The sequence below is a fragment of the Ornithorhynchus anatinus genome, chromosome 2 (genome assembly GCF_004115215.2).
Source record: "Ornithorhynchus anatinus isolate Pmale09 chromosome 2, mOrnAna1.pri.v4, whole genome shotgun sequence".
NCBI lineage: Eukaryota > Metazoa > Chordata > Mammalia > Monotremata > Ornithorhynchidae > Ornithorhynchus > Ornithorhynchus anatinus.
Genome location: NC_041729.1, coordinates 204,371 through 227,504, shown reverse-complemented (window position 1 = coordinate 227,504; position 23,134 = coordinate 204,371). Strand labels below are relative to the sequence as shown.

General features: G+C 56.6%; 1 protein-coding gene across 1 annotated transcript in view; it reads left to right on the top strand.

Annotated features, from left to right (window-relative positions):
* LMF1 (lipase maturation factor 1) overlaps nt 1-23,134 on the top strand; it is a 207,977-nt gene that overhangs the window by 64,186 nt on the left and 120,657 nt on the right. The window contains exon 4 of the mRNA XM_029054660.2: nt 16,519-16,667. Coding sequence (XP_028910493.1) covers nt 16,519-16,667 — 149 coding nt within the window. The remainder of the gene's footprint in view (nt 1-16,518; nt 16,668-23,134) is intronic.

The window sequence follows — 23,134 nt, the reverse complement described above, 5'->3', positions numbered from 1 at the left end:
TTACAGATGAAGTGAATCGACTTGCCCTAAGTCACACAGTTGAGAAGTGGCAGAGCCAGGATTAGAACCCACGACCTCTGACTCCCAAGCCCGGGCTCTTTCCATTAAGCCCCGCTGCTTCTCAGTACAACAATACAACAGTGAGCAGACACGTTCTACAATAAGCTTACAGTCTTGGGGTGGGGAAACAGATATTAATGCAAATAAATAAAATTGTGGATCTGTACATAAGGGTTGTGGGGCTGGGAGGTGGGAAGAGCAAAGGGAGCAAGTCAGAGCGATGCAGAAGGGGTTGGGAAATGAGGAAAGGTCGGGGCTTAGTGTGGGAAGGCCTCTTGAAGGAGATGTGTCTTCAGTAAGGCTCTGAAGGAGGGGAGAGTAATTGTCTGTCGGATTGGAGGAGGGAGGGCGTTCCAGGCCAGAGGCGGGACATGGGCTAGGGGTCGGCGGAGAAACAGGCGAGGTGGAGGCACAGTGAGAAGGTTAGCACTACAGAAGCGAAGTGAGTTAGCTGGGTTGTAGAAGGAGAGAAGTGAAGTGAAGTAGGAGAGGGCAAGGTGGTGAACTGCTTTAAAGCCAATGGTGAGGAGTTTCTGTTTGATGCGGAGGTGGATGGGCAACCCCTGGAGTTTTTTGAGGAGCAAGGTGACATGCCCTGGTGTAGTGGAGAGAGCCTGGGCCTGGGAGTCAGAGGATCATAGGTTCTAATCCCAGCTCTGACACTTGTCTGCTGGGTGACCTTGGGCAAGTCACTTCACTTTTCTGTGCTTCAATTACCTCATCTGTAAAATGGGGATTAAAACTGTGAGCCCCACGTGGGACAGGCACCGTGTCCAACCTGATAAACTCGTATCTACCCCTGCGCTTGGTACAGTGCCTGGCACATAGTAAGCACTTAACAGATGTCACAGTTATTATTATTATGTCCTGAGCATTTTTATAGAGAAATATTCTGGGCAGCAGAGTGAAATATGGATTGGAGTGAGGAGCGACAGGAGGCTGGGAGGTCAGCGAGGAGGCTGATGCAGTAATCCAGGTGGGATAGGATGAGTGATTGTATTAACGTGGTAACAGTTTGGATGGAGAGGAAAGGGTGGATTTTAGTGATGTTGTGAAAGTGGAGCTGATAGGATTTAGTGATGGATTAACTGTGTGGGTCGAATGAGAGAGAGGACTCAAAGACAACGCCGAGGTTATGGGCTTGTGAGACAGGAAGGATGGTGATGCTATCCACAGTGATGGGAAAATTAGGGGGAGGACAGAGTTTGAGTGGGAAGATAAGGAGCTCTGTTTTGGACATGTTAAGTTTGAGGTGAAGGGAAGACATCCAAGTAGAGACGTCCTGAAGGCAGGAGGAAATGAGAGCCTGGAGAGAGGGGGAGAGATCAGGGTTGAAGATGTAGATTTGGGTATCATCTGCATGGAGATGATAGTTGAAGCTATGGGAGCAAATGAGTCCTCCAAGGGAGTGGGTGTAGATGGAGAATAGACGGGGACCAAGAACTGAACAGTAAGAGGTGGGAGGCTGAGGAGCCCTCGAAGGAGACCGAGAATGAACGGCTAGAGCGATGAGGAGAACCAGAAGAGGACAGAGTCGGTGAAGCCAAGGTTGGACAATGCTTCCAGGAGACAGAAGTGGTCCACGGTGTCGAAGGCTGCTGACAGGTCGAGGAGGTTTAGGATGGAGTAGAGGCTGAAGGATTTGGCAAGAAGGAGACCATTGGTGACCTTTGAGAGGGCCATTTCTGTGGGGTGAAGGGGACGGAAGCCAGATTGGAGGGGGTCCAGGAGAGAATCTGAGGAGAAGGATTTGAGACAGTGGGTGTCAACAACTCGCTCAAGGAGTTTGGAGAGGAATGGTGGGAGGGAGATGGGGCTATAACTAAAGGGAGCTGTGGGGTCTAGGGAGGGTTTTTTTAGGATCGGGGGACATGGCCCTGTTTGAAAGCAGTGGGGAAGAAGCCTTTGGAGAACAAATGGTTGAAGATGGATGCTAGGGAGGGAAGAAAGGAGGGGGCGAGAGTTTTGATAAGGTGCGAAGGAATGGGTTGGGATGCGCAGGTGGAGGGGGTGGTTTTGAGAGGATGCAGGAAATTTCCCCAAGAGATACTGCTGGGAAGGGTGGGAGAGTTTAGGAGGGAGCCGGAAGGGGAGGGACTGAGGAGGGGCGGGGGTGATTTTAGGAAGCTCACACTTGATAGCGTCACCCTCTACTTCATCCTAATTCTCCCCGATCAGTCAGCTGCCTTGGGCGCTGTGGATCACTCCCTTCTCCTGGAAACATTATCCAACCTTGGCTTCGCTGACATTGTCCTCTCGTGGTTCTCCTCCTATCTCTCGGACTGTTCCTTCTCAATCACTTTGGCAGGCTTCTCCTCTGCCTCTCACCCTCTGACAGGGGGCTCCCTCAAGGTTCAGTTCTAGATCTCCTCCTATTCTCCATCTACACCCACTTCCTTGGAGAACTTTTTCGCTGCCATGACTTCCACTCCCATCTCTAAATCTACATCTTCAGTCCTAATCTCTCTCCTTCTCTGAAGTCTCACACTGCCTCATGCCTTTAGAACATCTCTGGAGAAAATAACCACCCAGGGCATTCCACAAGGTGGACGGGCCCAGAGGAATCCCGAAAATATCTGACTGCCCTGGGCAGCGAAGACTGTGGCGACTACTGAGGCCACCGCCTGCCGGGTCACAGTGCAACAACCCCGTGGTCACTCTGGCCATCAGTGGATCCAGCCTGGAGAGCGCCTTCACGGTCAGTTTGTAGTGTGCTGCCCCCCACCCTCTTCCCCTTCCACGCTTGACGCACTCAGTGGCCAGCGGAAGCAGTAGGGGGATGGGAGAGCACGAGGGGCATAACGCTGTCATCTATGTCCCCCACCCTCTACCCCTCCCCCTTCCCCTCAGCACTCTGCTCATTTGTATATATTATTTATTACCCTATTAATTTTCTTAATGAGATGTACATCCCCTTGATTCTGCTTATCTTGATGATGATGTCTTGTTTTTGTTTTGTTCTGTTTTGCTTTGCTGTCTCCCCCTTTTAGACTATGAGCCCGTCATTGGGCAGGGATTGTCTCTATCTGTTGCCGAATTGTACATTCCAAGCGCTTAGTACAGTGCTCTGTACATAGTAAGCGCTTATTAAATACTGTTGAATGAATGAATGAATCTATTGCTCCGCACAAGCCCTCCGTCAGAATCTGCCTGATCGGAACGAGGCTCATCTTCATACCCGATGGGAGCACCCAGGTCCCGACACTTGAGCTTCACTGGTGCCCGCCTGGAGTCAGCAGGTGAAGGCTTCTCGAAGTTTGGCACCTGGGGGCATACAAGAATGTGGAAAAAACAGAACCGGTTTTAGAAGGTTAGGGTCTGTGAAAAAACAGATTAGGGTTGTTTAGCAACATCAGAACAAGTGAACAGGCTTCAATAGCATCAAAATAAATAAATAGAATTATAGATGTATACCCATCATTAATATAAATAAATAGAATTATAAATATGTACAGAAATGGACAGTGTGCAAGAGCAGGGAGCCTGGTTCAATGTCCAGAAGAAGTTCTGGGGTCCTCTCCAAGTAAGGAGACGAGGAGATGAGGAGGTGGGGATCGCCTTATCTGAAGATTTTGATTTGGAGTATTAATAATAGTTGTGGCATTTGTTAAGTGTTTACTATGCCAAACTAATTCTCTTCCCCTCTTCCAAACCCTACTTAAAGCTCACCTCCTCCAAGAGGCCTTCCCAGACTGAGCTCCCCCTTTTCCCTCTGCTCCCTCTGCTCCCCCTCTACCGCCCCCTTCACCTCTCCTCAGCTAAGCCCTCCTTTCCCCCCTTTCCCTCTGCTCCTCCCCCCCCCTTCCCCTCCCCTCAGCGCTGTACTCATCCACTCAACTGTATTTATTTTCATCACCCTATTTATTTTGTTAATGAGATGTACATCACCTTGATTCTATTTATTTGCTATCGTTTTAATGAGCTGTACATCCCCTTGATTCTATTTATTGCTATTGTTCTTGTCTGTCCGTCTCCCCCGATTTGACCGTAAGCCCGTCAAAGGGCAGGAACTGTATCTGTTACCGATTTGTACATTCCAAGCGCTTAGTACAGTGCTCTGCACATAGTAAGCGCTCAATAAATACTATTGAATGAATGAATGAATGAATGAACACTATGTGCCAGGCACTTTACTAAGCGCTGGGGTGGATACAAGCAAATTGGGTTGGTCACAGTCCCTGTCCCATGTGGGGGTCACAGCTTCACTCCCCATTTTACAGGTGAGGTAACAGACCCAGAGAAGTTGAGTGACTTGCCCAAGGTCACGCAGCGGACAAGCGGAGGAGCCGGGATTAGAACCCATGACCTTCTGACTCCCAAGTCTGTGCTCTATGCATAGTGGAATTTATTGAGCGCTTACTGTGTGCCAAGCACTGGACTGAACTCTTGGGAGAGGACAATACAATAGAGTCGTTAGACCCGATCCCTGACCACAAGGAGGTGACGGTCTAGAGGAAGAGTAGGAGCTTACGGCTACCTTTCCGAGTCCAGGGGGGTGAAGTGCTTCGATTCGACTGATTTTTTTTTAGAAAGCAGTGAACCTCCTGCTCCTCCTACTTGCCTCAGCTGAGGTTCACCCTGCTGGCCTGGAAACTTCTCCAGGGCAGAGCTGCTCTCATCTCCCCCCAACCACCCCCATCACACTCTGCCAAGCCCCAGACCCGACCTTCCACTTTGGGTAGGTGTGCGGATCATCCCACCCGTTAGATTGATTAGGGATTTCCTTAGCCGAGCGCCCCGCACAGAGCAGTCACTCAGTACGTATCACCGATCGATCGATCGGTGTCCTCAGGTGTGGGAGGCAGCGTGTCGGCGTCGGGTCCGCGGAGATTCCTCCAGCGAAATGTCCCCGGGGATCGGCGTCCCCCACGGGAGGGGGCCGGTCGGTTCCCGGCAGCGTTGTGGGGAGCTGGGGGCCATGGGGGGTCACCGGGCCCGAGGCGGGCCCCGACCTCCCCCCGGCCCACGGGCCCGGGACGGCGCAGCTTCCGCCGGCGTCGACAGGCCTCCTGGCAGCTCCGGGTGCCTCTGGGTGCCGTTGGGATCGGGTTACCTCTCCGGCACCGGAGCCGGGTGACTCGGGGCGTCCCGAGCCCTCCGAGTGACAGGAGCCCGACGCGTTGGAACCGGAAAAAGGCATTAAGTCGGCTGTCAGTGAGGCGGCAGCCCACCCCTCCTACCCCTCCCCACCCCCACCGCCCGCTCCCCTGCCATCTGGAGCTCTGTGATCTCAGAGCTCATTTACCGCCACATTAGCTGGGGGGCTCCCACCCTCCTGTTACCTAAGTGCTCGCTAATGCTCACCCTGGAGAGCACTTGGAAGCTTTTAAAAGTTTTCTGGCTCGGTTTTTGGAGGGGTTAATACCGTAGGAGGAAAAGTTATTCTTAATATCCCGGAATCTTTTCCGAAGCGTGAAGAGGCATGGCAGTTGGCCCCGGAGCCGGAGTGTTACCGGTTCGATCTTCTGTTCAGAGTGAACGGGGACTCTGACCCGTGACCCACCGTGACCTCAGGAGCAAAAACCCAGAGGCTGCTCAGAGAAGGAGTTTTCAAAGCTGGGTGACTGCAGCTTCGGCCGTGGCGGCTCGCCTTCAGCCGCTCTCCCCCGGTCTAGAGTTGCACCCGTGCGCCGGATTTCAAACGGACTTTCCCTGTTCAACAAACTCGGTGGTTCCGGTCCGGTCCCGGAGTCGGGCCGGGCACTGCGCGCCGTGGCGCAGAGGCCTCGGACACGGCGGTGGCGTGCGGAAGAAGGGCAGGGCCCTCGGAAACAGCGGTGAGATGGGGAAGAAGGGCATGGTCCTCGGACACGGAGTGAAACGTGGAGGAAGGACAGAACCTCAGGCTCCACACGGGTTGGGACAGAGAGAGGGAATTATTTGAGGGGACTTGAGCAGCGCTTAACAAATACCAACATTAGATTAGGTTCCACATCAGCTGGAGGAGCTGGAGGATGGGTCGCTGTAATGGTGGACTCTCCCGTAGGGCCCTCTCCCAAGCGTGCGGTGCAAAGTGCACAGTAAGGTGCTCAGTAAACACCATTGATTTATTGACCGACTCTGCCAACTACTTCGGCCACCGAACGGAGAGATGAGCGGGCCTTGGGCAGTGAGGACTCTTGAGCCCCTTGGCCGCCTCGAGTGATGCTGGGAGAAAGAGGGAAGCTGCAGCTCGTACCACGGACCTCACCCCGGCCACCTCCGCGGCTCCCCCGGGCTCCCCACTGGCTCCGCGCTGTGGAGGGGCTTGAAAGAGAAGCAGCGTGGCTCAGTGGAAAGAGCCCGGGCTTGGGAGTCAGAGATCATGGGTTCGAATCCTGGCTCTGCCACTTGTCAGCTGTGTGACTGCGGGCAAGTCACTTAACTTCTCTGTGCCTCAGTTACCTCATCTGTAAAATGGGGATTAACTGTGAGCCTCACATGGGACAACCTGATTAGCCTGTATCTACCCCAGTGCTTAGAACAGTGCTCTGCACATAGTAAGTGCTTAACAAATACCACATTATTATTATTATTATTGTTCCTGATGTGCAGCACCTCATTCACTTGTTTTTTTTGCTGTTAATGGTATTTGTTGAGCGCTTACTATGTGCCAGGCACAGTACTAAGTGCTGGATAGCTACAGGATAATCAGGTTGGAAGCAGTCCATGGTCCACATGAGACTCCCGGTATTAATCCTCCATCTGAAAGATGAGGGAACTGAGACGCAGAGAAGTGAAATGACTTCTCCAAGGTCACACAGCAGACACGTGGTCCGCCACCTTGAAGCCCTCCGGGGCCGACAGGAAGTCGATGATCTTCTTCTTATTGTACCTGGTCTCCTCGTACGTGGCGGCCCAAACGTCCGGGTGGCTCTGGCTCTTGAAACGATTCTATTTGTTTATATCGATGCCACTGATCCCCGTTTACTTGTCCTGATGTCTGTCTCCCCTTTCTAGATTGTGAACCCGTTGTGGGCGGGTAGCTCCGCCACTGATCAGCTTTGTGACTTTGGGCAAGTCACTTTATTTCTCCGTGCCTCAGTTACCTCATCTGTAAAATGGGGATTAAAACTGTGAGCCCCTCCTGGGACAACCTGATTACCTGTGTCTACCCCAGCGCTTAGAACAGTGCTCGGTACCTAGTAAGCGCTTAACAGATACCCTCATCGTCATCATTATTATTATTATTATTGTCTCTATTTTTTGCCGAATTTTGCTTTCCAAGCCCTTAGTATGGTGCTCTGCATACAGTAAGTGCTCAGTAAATACGATTGAATGAATGAACCAGGATTGGAACCCGGGTCCTTCTGTCTTCCAGGCCCGGGCTCTATCCACTAGGCCACGCTGCTTCTCTGTCTGCTGCGGCATTAAGGCCAGTGATATTTGTCCTCTCAACTTCGGGAAACAGAGGAAAACAAAGCAGTCGGTTGTCCTTCCTGGCACGTGGCATGCCGCGGGGGTGCCTTGAAGAGGGGTGATTTGGCTGGAGAGGAGGGCGCCCCATGGCACTCCCTGCCCGCTCCCCAGCTGCAGTCAGTCAGTTTGGCATCAGCGGGTGATCCTCTGGAGAGGCTCAGCCCATCCTCCATGACGATGTCTGCCCGGTGCCCGATTCCCAACTGGCCGGGCCCTCATCTCCGACAGGGGAGGCGGAGGGTGGGGACTGCCGTCCCACAGCTTCCCCTCCCACCGAGGCCACCTTTGGGAGGACGCAGGGGGAGGAAGACCGGCTGGTAAGTGGCAGTAAGGGGAGGGTCGGCACTCTGGGAGAGCCAACCTAACCAACCAGCCAACCGAAACCAACCCGGTTCCCACCCGCTCTCTCTCCCCCGGATCTCTCACCCCTTCTCCCCCCCCCCCCCCCCACTGCACCGCCCCGGCCCCACTCCTGCGGTGTTCGTGGTTGGGGTGCGTGTGCGTATGTGTGAGGGTTGGGGTGTGGGGGTGGGTTGTGGGGCGGGGATGGGGCGTGGAGGGAGCCCGGCCGCTCCCTCTTCCCCTCTTCCCCTCTTCAAACCCCTCCTGAGAGCTCACCTCCTCCAGGAGGCCTTCCTGGACTGAGCCCTCCCTTTCCCTCTGCTCCCCCTCCACTCCCCCCCACCCTCTTCTCTTCCCCCTTTCCCTCCCCTCGGCACTGTGCTCATTTGTATGTATTATTTACTACCCTATTTATTTTGTTAATAAGATATCTCCTTGATTCTATTTATCTTGATGATGATGTATTGTTTTTGTTTTGTTCTGTTTTGCTTTGCCGTCTGTCTCCCCTGTTTAGACTGTGAGCCCGTCATCGGGCAGGGATTGTCTCTATCTGTTGCCGAACTCTACACTCCAAGCTCTTAGTACGGTGCTCTGCACATAGTAACTGCTCAATAAATACTATTGAATGAATGAATGAGGGGCCCGGGAAAGTCCAAGACCAAGTGGTGGATTGCAGAGTAGCCATGGACCTGGTTGGTTGGCTCTGTGTTGGCCCAGCGACGGCCAGGGCATCGGAGCCGTGTCACGGGGTCAGTTGCACGAAGCTCTCTGTCACTCCCACTTGCACCTCTGAGAGGATTTCACCGGGGAAGCCGTGGATTCCAACATCTGTGGCCCCTTGCCTGAGTTCCTGGGCTTTCTCTTACTTCTAGAGCTGCAGGGACCTTTGTACGAGGGGATTTCAGCCATTTACAGAACCATCTGGGGTATCGTGTGTACGGCAGCTTCTTGGTTTGGAGACGATGCCGCCGCCGGTGAGATCGTATCTGAGGGTGTCGGGGTTGCACCGTGATTCCCTGGCCCTCTCTCACCCTGTACCGATGCAGACGCAGATGAGTGCCTTCTCCGGCCCCGGCACTCAGGGGATGCCGCTCAGAGGCAGATGGCGGAGAGGGGAAAGGAGTGTCTCACCTGGCTGGAGTTCATTCAGTAGTATTTATTGAGTTCTTACTCTGTGCAGAGCACTGTACTAAGCTCTTGGAATGTACAATTTGGCAACAGATAGAGACCAACCCTGCCCAATGACGGGCTCACGGTCTAAACCGAGGAGACAGACAGCGAAGCAAAACAGAACATAACAAAAACAAGACATCATCGTCAAGATAAATAGAATCGAGGAGATGGACACCTTATTTGCCTCGGTGGCAGTGGTTTGCATTGAGATCATCCACCCCCTCATCCAGTCCCCTTGTGCCCAGTGGCACGTTGAGGTTTTCTTCTCCGCCGTTCGCATACGGGGGCAGAGTTCCGCTACGTAGGCAGCTCGTCGACCAGTAGTGCAGCGATAGATAGGGAAACAGAAAACCGAATTAATAATAATAATAATAATGTTGGTATTTGTTAAGCGCTTACTATGTGCCGAGCACTGTTCTAAGCGCTGGGGTAGACACAGGGGAATCAGGTTGTCCCATAAGGGGCTCAGAGTCTTAATCCCCATTTTACAGATGAGGTAACTGAGGCACAGAGAAGTTAAGTGACTTGCCCAAAGTCACACAGCTGACAAGTGGCCGAGCCCAGCCACTTAAAAAGCCCAGCAGATCATTTGGGAGACTAGCAAGCAGAGAGTGTGGCATCAGGCTGCAGAAGCCGTGGCGCTGTCCAACCTTCGGTACGGCTGCAGGACCTCGACCCCGCACAGGTGCCAGGTACGGGTCTTCGAGCCATCCCACCGGAATGACTCGTGGGCCAAACTCGATAGCAGTTGGCAAGGCAAGAGCGCGGGACAATGAAATTCTGGAACCAAGTCATCCCCAGTACTCACCTTAACACGGCTGCGCCGAGCGGGACATGTGATGAGAATGAGCACCGGCAGGACACCTGAAAGCTGAGACTGGGAAACCGAAAACCAGAAGGGCAGAGGCAGAGTTTTTAAGGGTCTGGCGTGTAATGCTGCATCCCAGCTGCAAACTGGGAGTCCCCTGCCAAAGAGAGACTTATAGAGCACACTGCCAATAAGGAAGGAACAGCTCTCTCTTGCCAAAACCTTCTTCTAGAAAGAGAGATCAGAAGGCCGAAGGGAAAACAGCGCCAGGCAGGACAGACATTAAGTAGAACACCACAGTAGGGGACAAGCTTCATGTGTGCCCACTGTGGCCGGGACCGTGAGATCCGCAGTGGCCTTTCTCAGCCACACAGGCATTTTGAGGTGAACTTGAACTTCACCATCTGTGATGTCTTTGAATTTGAAGGGCAACTATATATAGTTCACGTATTCTGGTTGTCTTTTGGGATTAGGTTTTTGAAATCTCTGCATCCTGGAAGGTTTATTTAATAGCAAAGCTATTAAAAAGTACTTAATTGGGCGGGCTGGCAGTAAGGCGGGAGGGAGTCTGGATGAAGAGGGAGATGGCATGTACGCGGTTAGTGAAGAGGAATGAAGTCAGATTTTGGCTCCGAGCTCAGCCGAGTGCGTTTTCTTTTGGTCGGATTCCCCGCTCCCGGTGATCGTATCTGGTTTCTCTCGGCCTCCCTTTCTCTCCGTTTCACAGTCCGAGAACATTCGGTCCGTAACTCTCGGACTCTGAGCCCCAGCGCGACTTTCCAGATTCGGGGTTTCCAACTGGAGTGTTACTCCTGCCCTCGGCTGCTCTTTTCAACACTGAAAGTTCAGAAGCAACCCGTTCCACGAGTTGGGGAGGAAACGTGAAGCCAGGACCGGCCCCTCCGACCGTTTGTGGAAATGGATCAGGGATTGAGCAGAGATTCTGTGGCTGCCCGGAGGGAGGAGGTGCCCGGGAGCAGTAGGGAGACTGGAGCCCGTGACTCTCCTGTCGCTCTTGGAGTCTTCCGCAACCTGGGCCGGGCGAGGCCATCGACTTTGGATTCCATGGTCCCGAGTGCGCCCTGCGACCGTGAGGCTTCCCTTGAGGCCCGAGACCCGTGGCGGGGGCCGTCGGAGGGGAATTCAGGCTAGTTGGGGGCCGACAGACACATAGGGTCCCGCGAGCCTCCCCTGAACTCAGATGGTCCTGTTTGCCCCGACCCAGTCCCGACGAGATGGGGCAGCCGGTGGTGGGAGGAAAAAGAATGTCATCTCTTTTCCAGCCACCGGACGATCTTCCAGGTTTTGCATATAAAGTGGGGGCGGCTATGGCCTGGACACCGTTGATAGCTGAAACCGCCCCTGTGTTGGCTGATCGTGAAGGGAGCTGGGAGTCCGGTGGGAGTTGGCGGAGGGGGAGCCTGACTGGGTTGAACTGGACCCACTGGCAGGGCTGGGCCCAGCGCCCGGCAAAGAGACCTCCCAGGGCTGGGAGTCCAGGGGCCCGTGCTCTAGTCCCAGCTCGGCCCCCGTTCTGCTGGGAGCCCTTGGGCAGGGTACTGTCCCTCCGTGGCCACATTTTATTCATCTTTAAAATGGGGATAAGACCCTTGACCTTCCACTTCCCTCAAGGGGCTGTGTTGAGGACAAGGATGAGCCAAGTGCCGGGACGGCGCTCTGAAAATGGGTATCGGGGCACCTCCCCGCTGTTCTACGGGGGTACGGCCGGCACCTCCTCTCCGGACAGGGTGGGGGCTGAAAGAGAGGATTTTGGCGGTGAGCGTTAGACAGAGACACAGCTGGACGGTCCCTGGGGAGGTAGCGCCTCTCTCTACAGCCAAGCCGTATCACCCTCCGGGGAGAACAGACGTCCCTTTGAGTATTTAGACGAGCCGCTCTGAGAGCAGCCAGAGGCGGGGAGAGTTTCCCATCCCCAGTTCAGTCGGGGCCGTTAGGAGGGCGGCCCCGCATCCGGTCTCACCCCACGGTGACTCCCCGGGGCCAGCCGCCCTGACCCTGCCCGGGGCGCCCTTTACCTTCTGGTGTCTCTCTTTTTGGCTTCGGCCTCTCGGACGAGCCGCCCGGGTTCACGGGACCGGGGAGGGGGCCCAACGGCTCTGGAGCCTGGGGGAGTCGGGAGTCCCTCGGACACACCTGAAAGTTCCCGTGTGACATCACCGTGCTAGGCCGGGTAACCGGCGGAGTGCCGGCCGCATCCCAGGTGCCTGTCCCCTGGGGGGTCGGGGAGTGAAGGGAGGCTGTGCGTGCTGTGGCAGCCCCCAGCTCTGGATGGGGTGGGGGTGAAGGGAGGCTGTGTATCCTGAGGTGTCCCCACCCCCAGATGGGGTTGGGATGAAGCGTCGCCTAGCGGATAGAGCCGGAGCCTGGGAGTCGGAAGGACCCGGGTTCTAATCGCGGCTCTGCCATTCGCCTGCTATGCGACCTCGGGCAAGTCACTTCACTTCTCTGAGCCTCAGTTTCCTCGACTGTAAAATGGGGATTCAGTCCTCCCTCTAGATTGTGCCCGTTGTGGGTGGGAAGCGTGTGACCCAATTCTGTTATAGTAAGCGCTCAATAAATGCGACTGACTGGTTGGAGGGAGGTTGTGTATCCCGTGGTGTCCCCACCCCCGGGTGGGTTCAGGGTGAAGCGGGGAGGAGGGCCGTGTATCCCGTGGCGTTCCCCTTCCCGGATGGGGTTGGGGTGCGGGGAGGCCGTGTATCCCGTGTCCCGCGATGTCGCGGTCCCCGCTGTTTTCCCACTCCGGCTCCCGAAGGGAAGATCCCGTGGCTGTCGCGCACATTCCCGCCCCGGCCGCGCCATTCCGGGCCGGAGGCGGCGAGCGCGACCGGCGGGAGCCCGGGGTTGGCAGGGCCGAGCCCTCCTTATTTATTCTTTTCCCGCTTGGCCGGTCCTCGGCCTCCCCCGCGAGGGGACAATGGGCCCATTGTGCGACCCGCACAGCTGCCCGCATTTGACCGGCTGCACCCGAAGCAAACGGGAGCAGGTGGGTCCGCGGCCCGGCCCGGCCCCGCGCTTCCCAGCCGTGCCAGCGTGCGCGGCCCGGGCGGGGCGGCGGCCCCACCTCTCGGCTCCCCGCGCTCGGCCCCTCCCCCTCCCCGCCACGCCGGGACTGGCCTTCAGCGAGCCCCGGCCGAACCTCAGGGTGGTCCGCGGTCCCGGCGGCGAGCCGCTCACTCGGGTCTCTCCGGATCCTCGGGGCTGCCCTCGACCTCGGGCGCGGGGCCGGGACGCCGTCTCCGTCGTCCTGGCCGATATGCCCCCGTGTGTCTCTGAGGCGGGCCCCTCCCGGCGCCCCGGTGCCGTCGGTCCCCCGGAACCGGGTCCGGGGGTGCCGGCGGCACGCCGACTCGGGCTGCGGCCCCGGCACACCGGTGCCGTTGGTGGTAGCGTTGCTTCTGGGCCCTCCTGTCCCGATCTCCGGGGTCTTGGCGGGAGGGCCGGTGGGAAGGACCGGGGAAGCTGACTGGCCCCGGAGTGACTGTCTTGGGCCGACTTTGGCGGCATCGATCAATCCATCGGTCAGTGGTGTTTATTGAGTGCTTTTTGTCTACATTGCAGAGCACCGTAATGAGCAATTGGGTGGTTGGAAAGGACCGGGGGAGGTGGGTGTGAGCGGGCCCTGGAGGTCACCGCCTATGCCGCCCAGGGAGACTGGATCATTCCACCACCCGGCCCGTTGGACGTGTGGGCCGGAGATGGCGCGTGCCGTTTGACGCTGCGGATCACGGTGGGGCCGGGCCGCTGTGGAAGCCCCCCCCACTCCCCTCTCCCATCACCCCTCCGCCCCTCCGCTCTCGGCCTCCCTGGGGCTCGGTCGCCAGCCGGGCCAATGACGGCAGCTCGTCGTCCGGTTCAGGCCCAGTCGGCCTCTCCCCGGCAGTTGCCCTGGTGCCTCCAGGCTATCCTCCACTCCGGAGACGCCCTCGTTTGGGGCCCAAAGGTTCCGAACCCCCCCGGGATAAGCGGCGGAGGCCAAGACCGTTTCACTTGGGCCCGTCAAATCCACTGCGGCCGAGGGGCCTTTGTAGATCGAAATGATGAGAGGAGCAGCGTGGTCTAATGGAAAGAGCCCAGGCTTGGGGGGCGGAGGACTGGGTCCTCTCGAAGCTCTGCCGCTTGTCTGCTTTGTGACCTTGGGCCAGTTTCTTCACTTCTCTGGACCTCAGTTCCTCATCTCCAAAATGGGGATTCGGGACCTGTTTTCCCTCCTAATTAGACTTCGAGTCCCATGAGGGTCAGAGACTGTGCCCAACCTGATTTCTTCTATCTACCCCAGCGTTCGATACGGTGCTTAGAGCAACGTAAGCACATGACAAATGCCACAATATTATTATTATTAGTATTGTTACTAACATACTAATCGTAATAATGATGTTGATGAAGCGAGTGGCTCCAGAGTCCAGACACAAGTTTCCGGCTCACGGGGGCCAAGCCGTTTCTCCGCGTGCCAAAGCCCCGTGGAGAACGACGGCAGCCGGAGCGTGTGCCGTTTCTTCGTCTTCCTATCTGTGAAGTCCCAGGCGAACGATCAGCGCGATTCGGCGGAAAAGCCGCAAGCGGTCCCATTTTGCAGAAAAGAAGGAATCTAACCCCCCGAGACCCCGCTCTGAGTCTGTGCGCCCCTGTGCCCAAGCTGGCACAGCAGGTGGCGTCTACCGCTGCCGAAGCCACTGTCGGCAAGGCCGCCTTCGGGGCGTGAGGCCCATTGGAAGAAGTGGACCCTACCGTTGAAATGGGGAGAGGTTTCCCAGATCCCCTCCCCCTGCCTGCCCACCCTCTGCCTGCCCTCTCTGCTCTCTTCCCTCTCTCCCTGCTCTCTGCCCACCCTCTGCTGCTCTCTTCCCACTCTCTGCCTACACCATTCTGACTTTCCTGGCTGGGAGACCTCTTGTCTGGGTGGAGGTGGGGCGGTTTGACAGGACTCCGGCGTGGAGGCGAAGGCCCACTGTGAAGGTTAGTGAGAAAGGGACTCCTGGATTTGGAATAAGGGGGAGCCCGACGTAAATCAGGGAAAAGTGAATTTTAGAATTGGCCTCAAGTGCAGTTTTATCACAGTAACTGAGGCGCGTAAACTATGTTTCTGTGTCTCTGTGTGTGTCTGCATATGTGTGTCACTGTGTTTGGCAGCTTGTGTGCACTTTACCTTCCTGGAGCCTGCCCTGAGCTGTTTCCTTTTCTGACTGTTTCTCTAAAGTCACGCTTACATACTCTATTCCTTTCCTCACCATTTATGCCCCTTTGAAGAATTTTATTTGTATGTTCGCTGTTTATTCAGCGATTTCATCTCGATTCAGTCAGACTACTGGCCGTTCTAACTTTGCTATTTCTTCTGCTTCAACTCTTTGTATATAATGTCAGTTCATCTGTCTCTGCCTTTAGATTGTAGGTACAGAGGTGGCCATGTAGGAAGTGTGTGTGTGTGTGTGAGAGAGAGAGAGAGAGAGAGAGAGAGAGAGACCGTGACCACACACAGGTACTTGAGCTTGTACAGTTTCTGGTCTGGTTGTCAGATTGCTTTTAGGCTCTGTGTACATAATCCATGACATTCTCTCTCCTGCTTCGACTCCGTAAACAATTTACGTCTGCCTGTCCGCCCTGTTAGACCGGAAGCTTCTCGAGGACAAGGACCGGATCTTCTTCATCTATTGTGCTCTCCCAAGTCCCTGGTGCAGGGCTGCATGCTAAATCGGTGTTCAGTAAATATCACTTACAGTGATGACGGTGGGGATGATAATAATAATGATAATGTTGGTATTTGTTAAGCGCTTACTATGTTCAGAGCGGCGTTCTAAGCGCCTGGATAGATACAGGGTAATCAGGGTAAGCGCTCACTATGTGCCAAGCCACGTTATAAGCACTGGGGTAGATCCAAGGTAATGGGGCTGTCCCAAGTGGGGCTCGTGTGGGCAGGGATTGTTTCTCTTTGTTTGCGAATTGTAATTTTCAAGCGCTTAATACAGTGCTCTGCGCACGGTAAGCACTCGATAAATACGATTGAATGAATGAATCCACATTTTACAGACGAGGTAACTGAGTCACAGAGAAGTGCAGTGGCTTGCCTGAGGCCACACAGCTGATAAGTGGCAGAGTCGGGATTAGAACCCACGTCCTCTGACTCCCAAGCCCATGCTCTTTCCACTAAGCCACGGTGCTTCTGTGGGACTTGTGGGGCATCTCTTCTCATCTGGGACAGTAACTCTGTTCTCTCCGATTAACCTCTACTACCTAAGTGTTTAATACCATTTTTGGTTCATAGTAAGTGCTTAACAAATATTATTATTACTATTTATTATCATTATTAGCAGAAAGATGGGGGGAGAGCACTTCTGTAGCGCCTCTAACACTTGGAAACTCACACACCCCTGTTCTTGCCGCACTTATATGCATAGCTGATTATGCGACCCCCTAATTAACGCCTGGGTCCCACTCTAGAATGTAAGCTTGTCGTGAGCAAGGAGTGAGTCTACCCACTCTTTTGGATGGATGGATCGATCTATAGATTCCGTTGCTCTCCATTTCCTGGTATTTACTGTTGTCGTTACTGCTGGACATTAAGCTTGCTGAGGGCTGGGATTGTGGCTGAGGACTCGGTTATACTCACCCGAGTGCTTAGCCTAGTGCTCGGTTAAATGCTACCGACTGATGGACTGAGAGATTGAAGGGAACTGTGGGAGTTTTACACTCACCTCTCCTCTTTCCGTTCCTCATTTCAGGATGGGAATCGCAACTTCTGGAAACCGGATTTCTGGGCATTTTCCTGTGCCCTCTCTGGAGCCTCTCCAGGACGCCCCTGCGCTCCCCACCATCCCTCATCGTCATCTGGGGATTTCGGTGGCTCATTTTCAGGATCATGCTTGGTGCGGTGAGTGCGGTCCTGGCAGTGGTTGTTTTCTGGCTGGGGAAGCAGTGATCTGAGCCGGCGGGGGGCACGGTTGTGGGGCGGGGATGGCGAGGATGACAGTGATGCCCAGGATGGCCGGGTTGGCCGGAACGGAAGTGGTGACTGGGATGACGGTGATGGCTTGAATGGGGGGGGGTGGTTGGGGTGACCGTGATGGCCGGGTGACCGTGTGGCCGGGTCACTGGGATGGCCGGGATGGCCGGGGTGACAGGGATGCCCGGGGTGACCAGGTCGGCCAGGATGAAAGTCATGGTTGACACGGTGGGGTTGGCCGGGATGACGGCGTTGGTTTGAAAGGCGGGGACGGCCCGGATGACTGCGAGGGCCCGGATGACTCTGATGGCCAGGATGACCGGGTTGACAGCGATGCCTGGGATGTTGGTGATTGTGAGGATGGTGAGGATGGCAGAGATGGTGGGGATGACCGGGAAGACTGTCCACCTCTAGACCGTAAGCTCGTCATGGTAGGGAACGTGTCCGTTGATTGTTGTATTCTCTCAAGCACTTAGTACAGTGCTCTGAAGACAGTAAAAGTTCAATAAATGCGATTGAATGAATGGCCGGGATGGCAAGGATGTTGGGCGTGGCAGAGATGGGGCAAGTCCCATAACCTCTCTGGGCCTCCGTTTCCCCGTCTGTCCATATCCTGCTTATGGCTTGGAGCACCCTCCCTCTTCATACCCGCTGCCTTAGATCACGAGCCCAGTGTAGGCCAGATCTGATGACCCGGCATCGATCCCGGGGCTCTGCACACGGAGAGTGCTCCCTATATATGTCGCTATTATTCTCCTTATGTTCCGACACATGCCGACGACCCGACTGGTGGCGAACCCCTCTCTGGGACGTGGCTCCAGCGGAAGCCTGCAGCTTCCAGCTCTTGTCCTCGGCCACGCTGGCGAGGTTTCCCATCCCTCCGTCCCCTCGCCCTTCCCCTGACCGGGATATGCTCGATTGATTGACAGTGAGTGTAGAGCACTGTGGTGAGCATTTGGGAGCGCATGTCGGAATTAGAAGGCCTGGTTCCCGTTCTCAAGTAGTTCTCAATCTAACAGGAGCGAATGGATGCCTAAAGATTACCCGAGAGGCCAGAGTGTGCCCATTCTGTGGTGCATGTTTTCTCTGTGACCACTCGCTGGAATTCTGTTCGGGAACTTGGGGGGAGCTCTTCCCACCACATGCATCTGTCCGAATGCAGCGTGACGTGTGGTCGGAAGAATGGCTTTGTGCACGGGTGTATGCGTACCTAAGAGTGAGTTTTTGAGAACGTGAGATTCTTCGGGAACACAACCCCACATTGTTGGGGGATTGGCTCGGGGGCTTGGTAGAGGCAGAGTTCAAGGCTCAGGGGACCGGTGGGGACCGCTGGATGGATCATTGACCGAAGCACGGAGTGACCAGAGGGGGGAACCATTGGATGGAATGGTGGACGGGGGTGGTCTGACTCAGTACGTCACTGCTCACGGTCTTCTGAAAAGTAGCAGAAGCTCCTGGAAATGGGCAGCTGGGAAGCAAAGCTGCGGACGTTGATTAGGGTTTCTCAGCTTTGGATCAGAGAATCCTTTTTCTTGTAGTCTGAAGCGGGTAGCCACGGGTGGCGGGGAGGACAGCGCGGGGTTCTGCTCCAGGTGGGAAAGCGGTTTTCTTTGGTCCTCGCTCGGGGAGAAATGACCCGGTGTGGTGCTTCCGGTCTGTAATCACCTTTTGGTCCTTTGCCTGCCATGGATCATGGCTTCCAATACAGCACCGTTTCAGCTTCTCCGCCACTCCTTCGTATAGGAGTCTAGATCCAGGTGGGAGGGTCGTCGAGATACGGACGGGAGAGTGGTCCAGATCTGGGCAGGAGGGTGTTCTAGATCTGGACGGGAGAGTCGTAGATCTGGGCTGGACAGCATGGATTTATTCCCAGATCTCGCCTGAGGCAGATCCAGCTGAATAAAGAACGAAGCCCGATCAAGCGGATGAGGCAGGAGTCAAGCAGGAGTCAACTTCGCAAGCCAAGAGAACTCTCTAATTTGGTAAACGCGTTTTAGTTTAGGAGGGAATACGGGTTCTGTGAGTAATTTCCCTCCATCCGAACGTGGGCCGGGAAGCATTCCTCTCTCCCAAAAACGTGGAGTGTGCCAAAGCAGTTATTTCCTGTCGCCGGCGGCCGAGACCGTGAGGAGGAGCCCCCGGCGGGCCCAGAATCAGTTAAAGATGTGGAGGAGAGCCGCCGGGTCCTTCCGTTGACTGCCGAGATCCCCGAGGCTGGTGCTTGAAGGGAGACCGGGGCAGCGGGGGGGCTTGCCATCACCGCCGATACTGGTTACTTGTGTCGTCCCCTCCCCCACCCACCCAGTCCTTCCTCCCCAGCCCCAGGACAGCCGGAACGGACGGAACGGACAGGACGGAAGCGGAAAGGAAGATGGGGCAGCTGGAGCTGGGCCATCTCATCCACTGGCCCGGTGGGGCCATCGCATGGTGACCGTTTCTCTGAGCGGTGGTCGATGGCCTGGGTCCCCTGGTGGAGGCGTTCACGGTCGGCTTAAGAATGGATTTGTTTTCCACCGCATCTGCCCCGTGACCGCCTGCCCGGGCCCTGGGGAGGGACGGGGAGATCTCCAGTGCTCCCGAGCGAGCAGCGTCCTCTCCCAGGAGGCTGCGACTCGGCACGTTGGCAGCCGGGTGATTCGCCCGGGGATTGAGCCAAATCCCTCTTGCCCCATCGACACTTTCTGTCGCTGCGGTTTCCTTGGGGAGCCAGGTCCCCTTCCCTCTCTGCTTGCGTCGCCAAGGACTCCTTCCTCTGGGTTGTTCCAGACTCATCCCTTCTCACCTCAGCTGATGCTCCCGTCTCCTGACCGACCCCGCCTTCTGATGGGCACCCCCCGGCCTGTGGCTCCGTCCCTTCGCTGGCACCCACTGCCCCCGACCAGCCCCCCCCCCCTCCCTGACCGGCACCCCACCCCCAGGGGTCCTGGGGTTGGTGAACGGTCATCGCCTCTGCCGTCAGGTCCCCACCTGTCCCGATTTCATAGCCTTCCTTCTTTTCTCCTCCGAGCCCTGGCCGTCCAGGTGGATGGAGTCGGATGCTTTTAGGCCTTCATAGTTCGGGGGCTACTGCCCTGCCTGTCCCACGCACCCCCAGCCCACTCCCGTCCCGTGGGTTGCCTACTCCGCCGCCTCCGGGTTCGTCACGTCTTCCCCGACTGATGACTGGCGGTGTCCGGGGAGACGCCACTCCTCAGCCTCCCTATCCCCCCAGCCTGTCTCTCCTCAGGAGGCCTGACCTGAACCATCTCGCCTTTCCCCATCCTATTCCCCCTACTTCACCACTTCCTTGTACCCTAAGCACCTGGGAACCCCACCTCCTCCTTCCTGCCCTGTACTTCTCTGGGCAGATCTTTATTCTCTGCCACTTTTCGTACCATTTACTTGTTTTGGTGTCTTCCTCCCCTGCTAAACTGTAGTCTCCTTGAGGGAAGGGATGGTGTCTCCCTACCCTATTGTGTTGTCTTCTCCCAACTGCTTAAAACAGTGCTCCTCACAGAGAAAGTGCCGTGTAACTATTTTGCTTGCTGGCTTGATATTTTTTTGATGGTGTTTGTTAAGGGCCAAGCACTGTTCTAAGCGATGAGGTAGATACAGTGTAGTCAAGTTGTCCCAAGTACAGATGAGGTAACTGAGGCACAGAGAAACTAAGTGACTTGCCCGAGGTCACCCAGCGGACAGGTGGCGGAGCCGGGATTAGATCTCTGACTTCCAAGCCCGTGCTCTTTCCGCTAAGCCACGCTGCTTCTCACTCTCCTCTGGACCGTCTCCATCCCGTTTAAGCCACGGTGACCAAGGCTGGATTTGGGTCTGTGGTACGGCACACCTGCCGGGGCCGAGGCTCAACAGCCACTGGGGATGGTGGTGATCGGCAACAGCTGCTGGGGACCATTTACTCCTGGACTCTCCCTCTCTCCAGTAAAGAGCGTCTGTCTGTCTGCCCGCCCCGTCAGACTCGGGGCTCCTGGAGGGCAGGCGGAGCCTCCCCAGTGCGCAGTGCAGTGCAGGACCCTCAGAATGTGCTCAGTCAGTTCTGCCCAAGGATGGAAGATTGGAGGGGTTGGGTGGGTGGATGGATGGATGGGTGGATGGGTGGATGGGTGGATGGGTGGGTGGGTGGATGGATGGATGGGTGGATGGGTGGATGGATGGATGGATGGATGGATGGGTGGATGGGTGGATGGGTGGATGGGTGGATGGGTGGATGGGTGGATGGATGGATGGATGGATGGATGGATGGATGGATGGATGGATGGATGGATGGATGGATGGAGGGGTTGGGTGGGTGGGTGGATGAATGGGTGGATGGAGGAGTTGGTAGGTGGAGGGTGGATGGAGGGGTGGGTCAGTAGGTGGAGTGGTGGGTGGATGAATGGAAGGAGGGAAGGTGGGTGGGTGGGTGGGTGGATGGACAGAAAGATAGAGGGCTGGGTAGATGGAAGGATGATGGATGGATGGAGGGGTATAGGTGGGTGGAAGAATGGTCGGTGGGAGGTGGAGGGGGGGGATCTTGTCTGTCAGGTTCCCGCGGTGCCCGCGAGTGTGGCCTTTGCCGGAAAAAGCACCCCGTTGCCAGACGGGCTCCCCCTCGTGGCTGACTGCTTATTCCGCTCCTCCCTTCTAGACCATCAGTTGGTTGTAGGCAGGGAGTGTGTCTGTTCTGTTGTTCCGGCGTACGCTCCCAAGCGCTCAATCCCGTGTTCTGCACTCAGTAAGTGCTCAGTAAACGTGATTGATCCCGTGCTGCTCCGAGCCCCTCTGGGTGGCCCCGGGGCCTGGGGGATCGGCCTGTCCGCCCTCCCCACGCCCCCGGGGCTCGGGGGATCGACCGATCGAGCCTCCCCGGACCCCGTGGGTCGGTGGCGCCGAGGGCCGCGGCAAGCGCGGGCGGAGTCGTTTGAGAGGCGGATTGGAGAGCGGTTTCCCGCGGCCCCGCCCGATGGACCCCCACGTGCCGTTTCCCCTGTCCCTCTACCCACGGCTCCGGAGGGCAGAGAAAGACCCGTGTTGGGAGGGGACCGCCGTTCAGAGACTCGGAAGTGCCGGAGCCATTCCGGACCCCAACCCGGCGACCCGCGCCCAGTCAGAGCCGCTGACGCTGCCAGCGGGCCGTCCCCGGTTGTCCGACGCGGCCGTCCTGCCGGTCCCGGAGGCCGGCGGGCGGAGGCCCGCTCACCCCGCTCGCTCCTCCGCCGCTGCCGGGATTGAGCACCGGACGCCGGAAACACTGGCCGAGGGGGAGACGTGGAGCCGCTCTGGAGGCCGCCGCCCGCGCGGCCCCAGACCCGCGGCCGCCCGGCTGCCCGCCTCGGAGGGCTGCCTGCCCGCCTCTGAAACGTCCCTCCCCCAACCCTCCTCTCCTTTCCCTCTCTCCCCCTTCCCTTTCCCCTCCCCCTTCCCTCCCTCCCCCCTCCCCTGCCTGCCACAGTTCATTGAGTAGTATTATCACACATTTGAGACACTTCTTTGCATTTTGATTGACAGTCAGCCCCAGTCATCTGAAACATCCGTGGCACTAAAAGGCTCAATTACCGCATTTCCCGAGCGGGGCTGGGATCGCCGATCTTCCATTAGCGCAAGGCACGGAGGCGGCTTTGGTTCCCTCGCACGTGCGCGAGGTTCCGGGTCTTCCGACTCGGGGGAGGGGTCAAGCCAAGATAAATAGGAACCTAGCGTTCAGGAGCTGGGGGGTCATCGTATCCGGTCCCCTGCCTCCAGTCGGCAGAGAGATCAAACCACCGGGCCGGCGAGTGGCCCATTTCCTCTGCCCTGAGGTCTCCGGGGACCTCTCCGGTAGCTTCCCCGGGCACCCGGCCTGGGGCCGGATTGTTCTGGTCCTAGTGAGGCGAGCCGGATTCTGATCTGACATCCATTAGCCCAACTGATGACGTCAAGGGGGAGAGAGGCAGACCGGTGGGACGGTTCTCCCTGGGCTCGGCCCTCCTTGGGCACTAGAGGGTTAGGAGGGGGTCCGTGAGCTGCGTCTGCCCGGCTCCCCCCGTCCACGTCCGCCTCCGCAGATCGCCGTCCTGCGTCAGTGCGGTCGTCGAGTCTAGCGGGAGCCCTAAGAGTAGCATTTATTGAGCTCCCACTTGGTGCAGGGCCCTGGATCAGCTCCCAGGAAGCTTCTCCGACGGGGGAAGCGGTCCAAAATACATTTACGACTAGCGTGGTCAAAATAAAGAAACCAAGCCGGCATCTAGACGCAGGGGTCGAGGCAGATGGGAATAGGTCCTCAGCCGCTGAGCCGGCCGAGGGCAAGATCTGGCTCGGGGTTCTGGGACACGAATAGGGGAAGGTTTGTTGAAGCAGGTGGCATTTCAGGAGGGCTCCGAATGTGGGGAGAAGCAGGGTGTCTCCGGCTTGGTCCGACAAAACAACTGTCCGTGGCCTCTCTG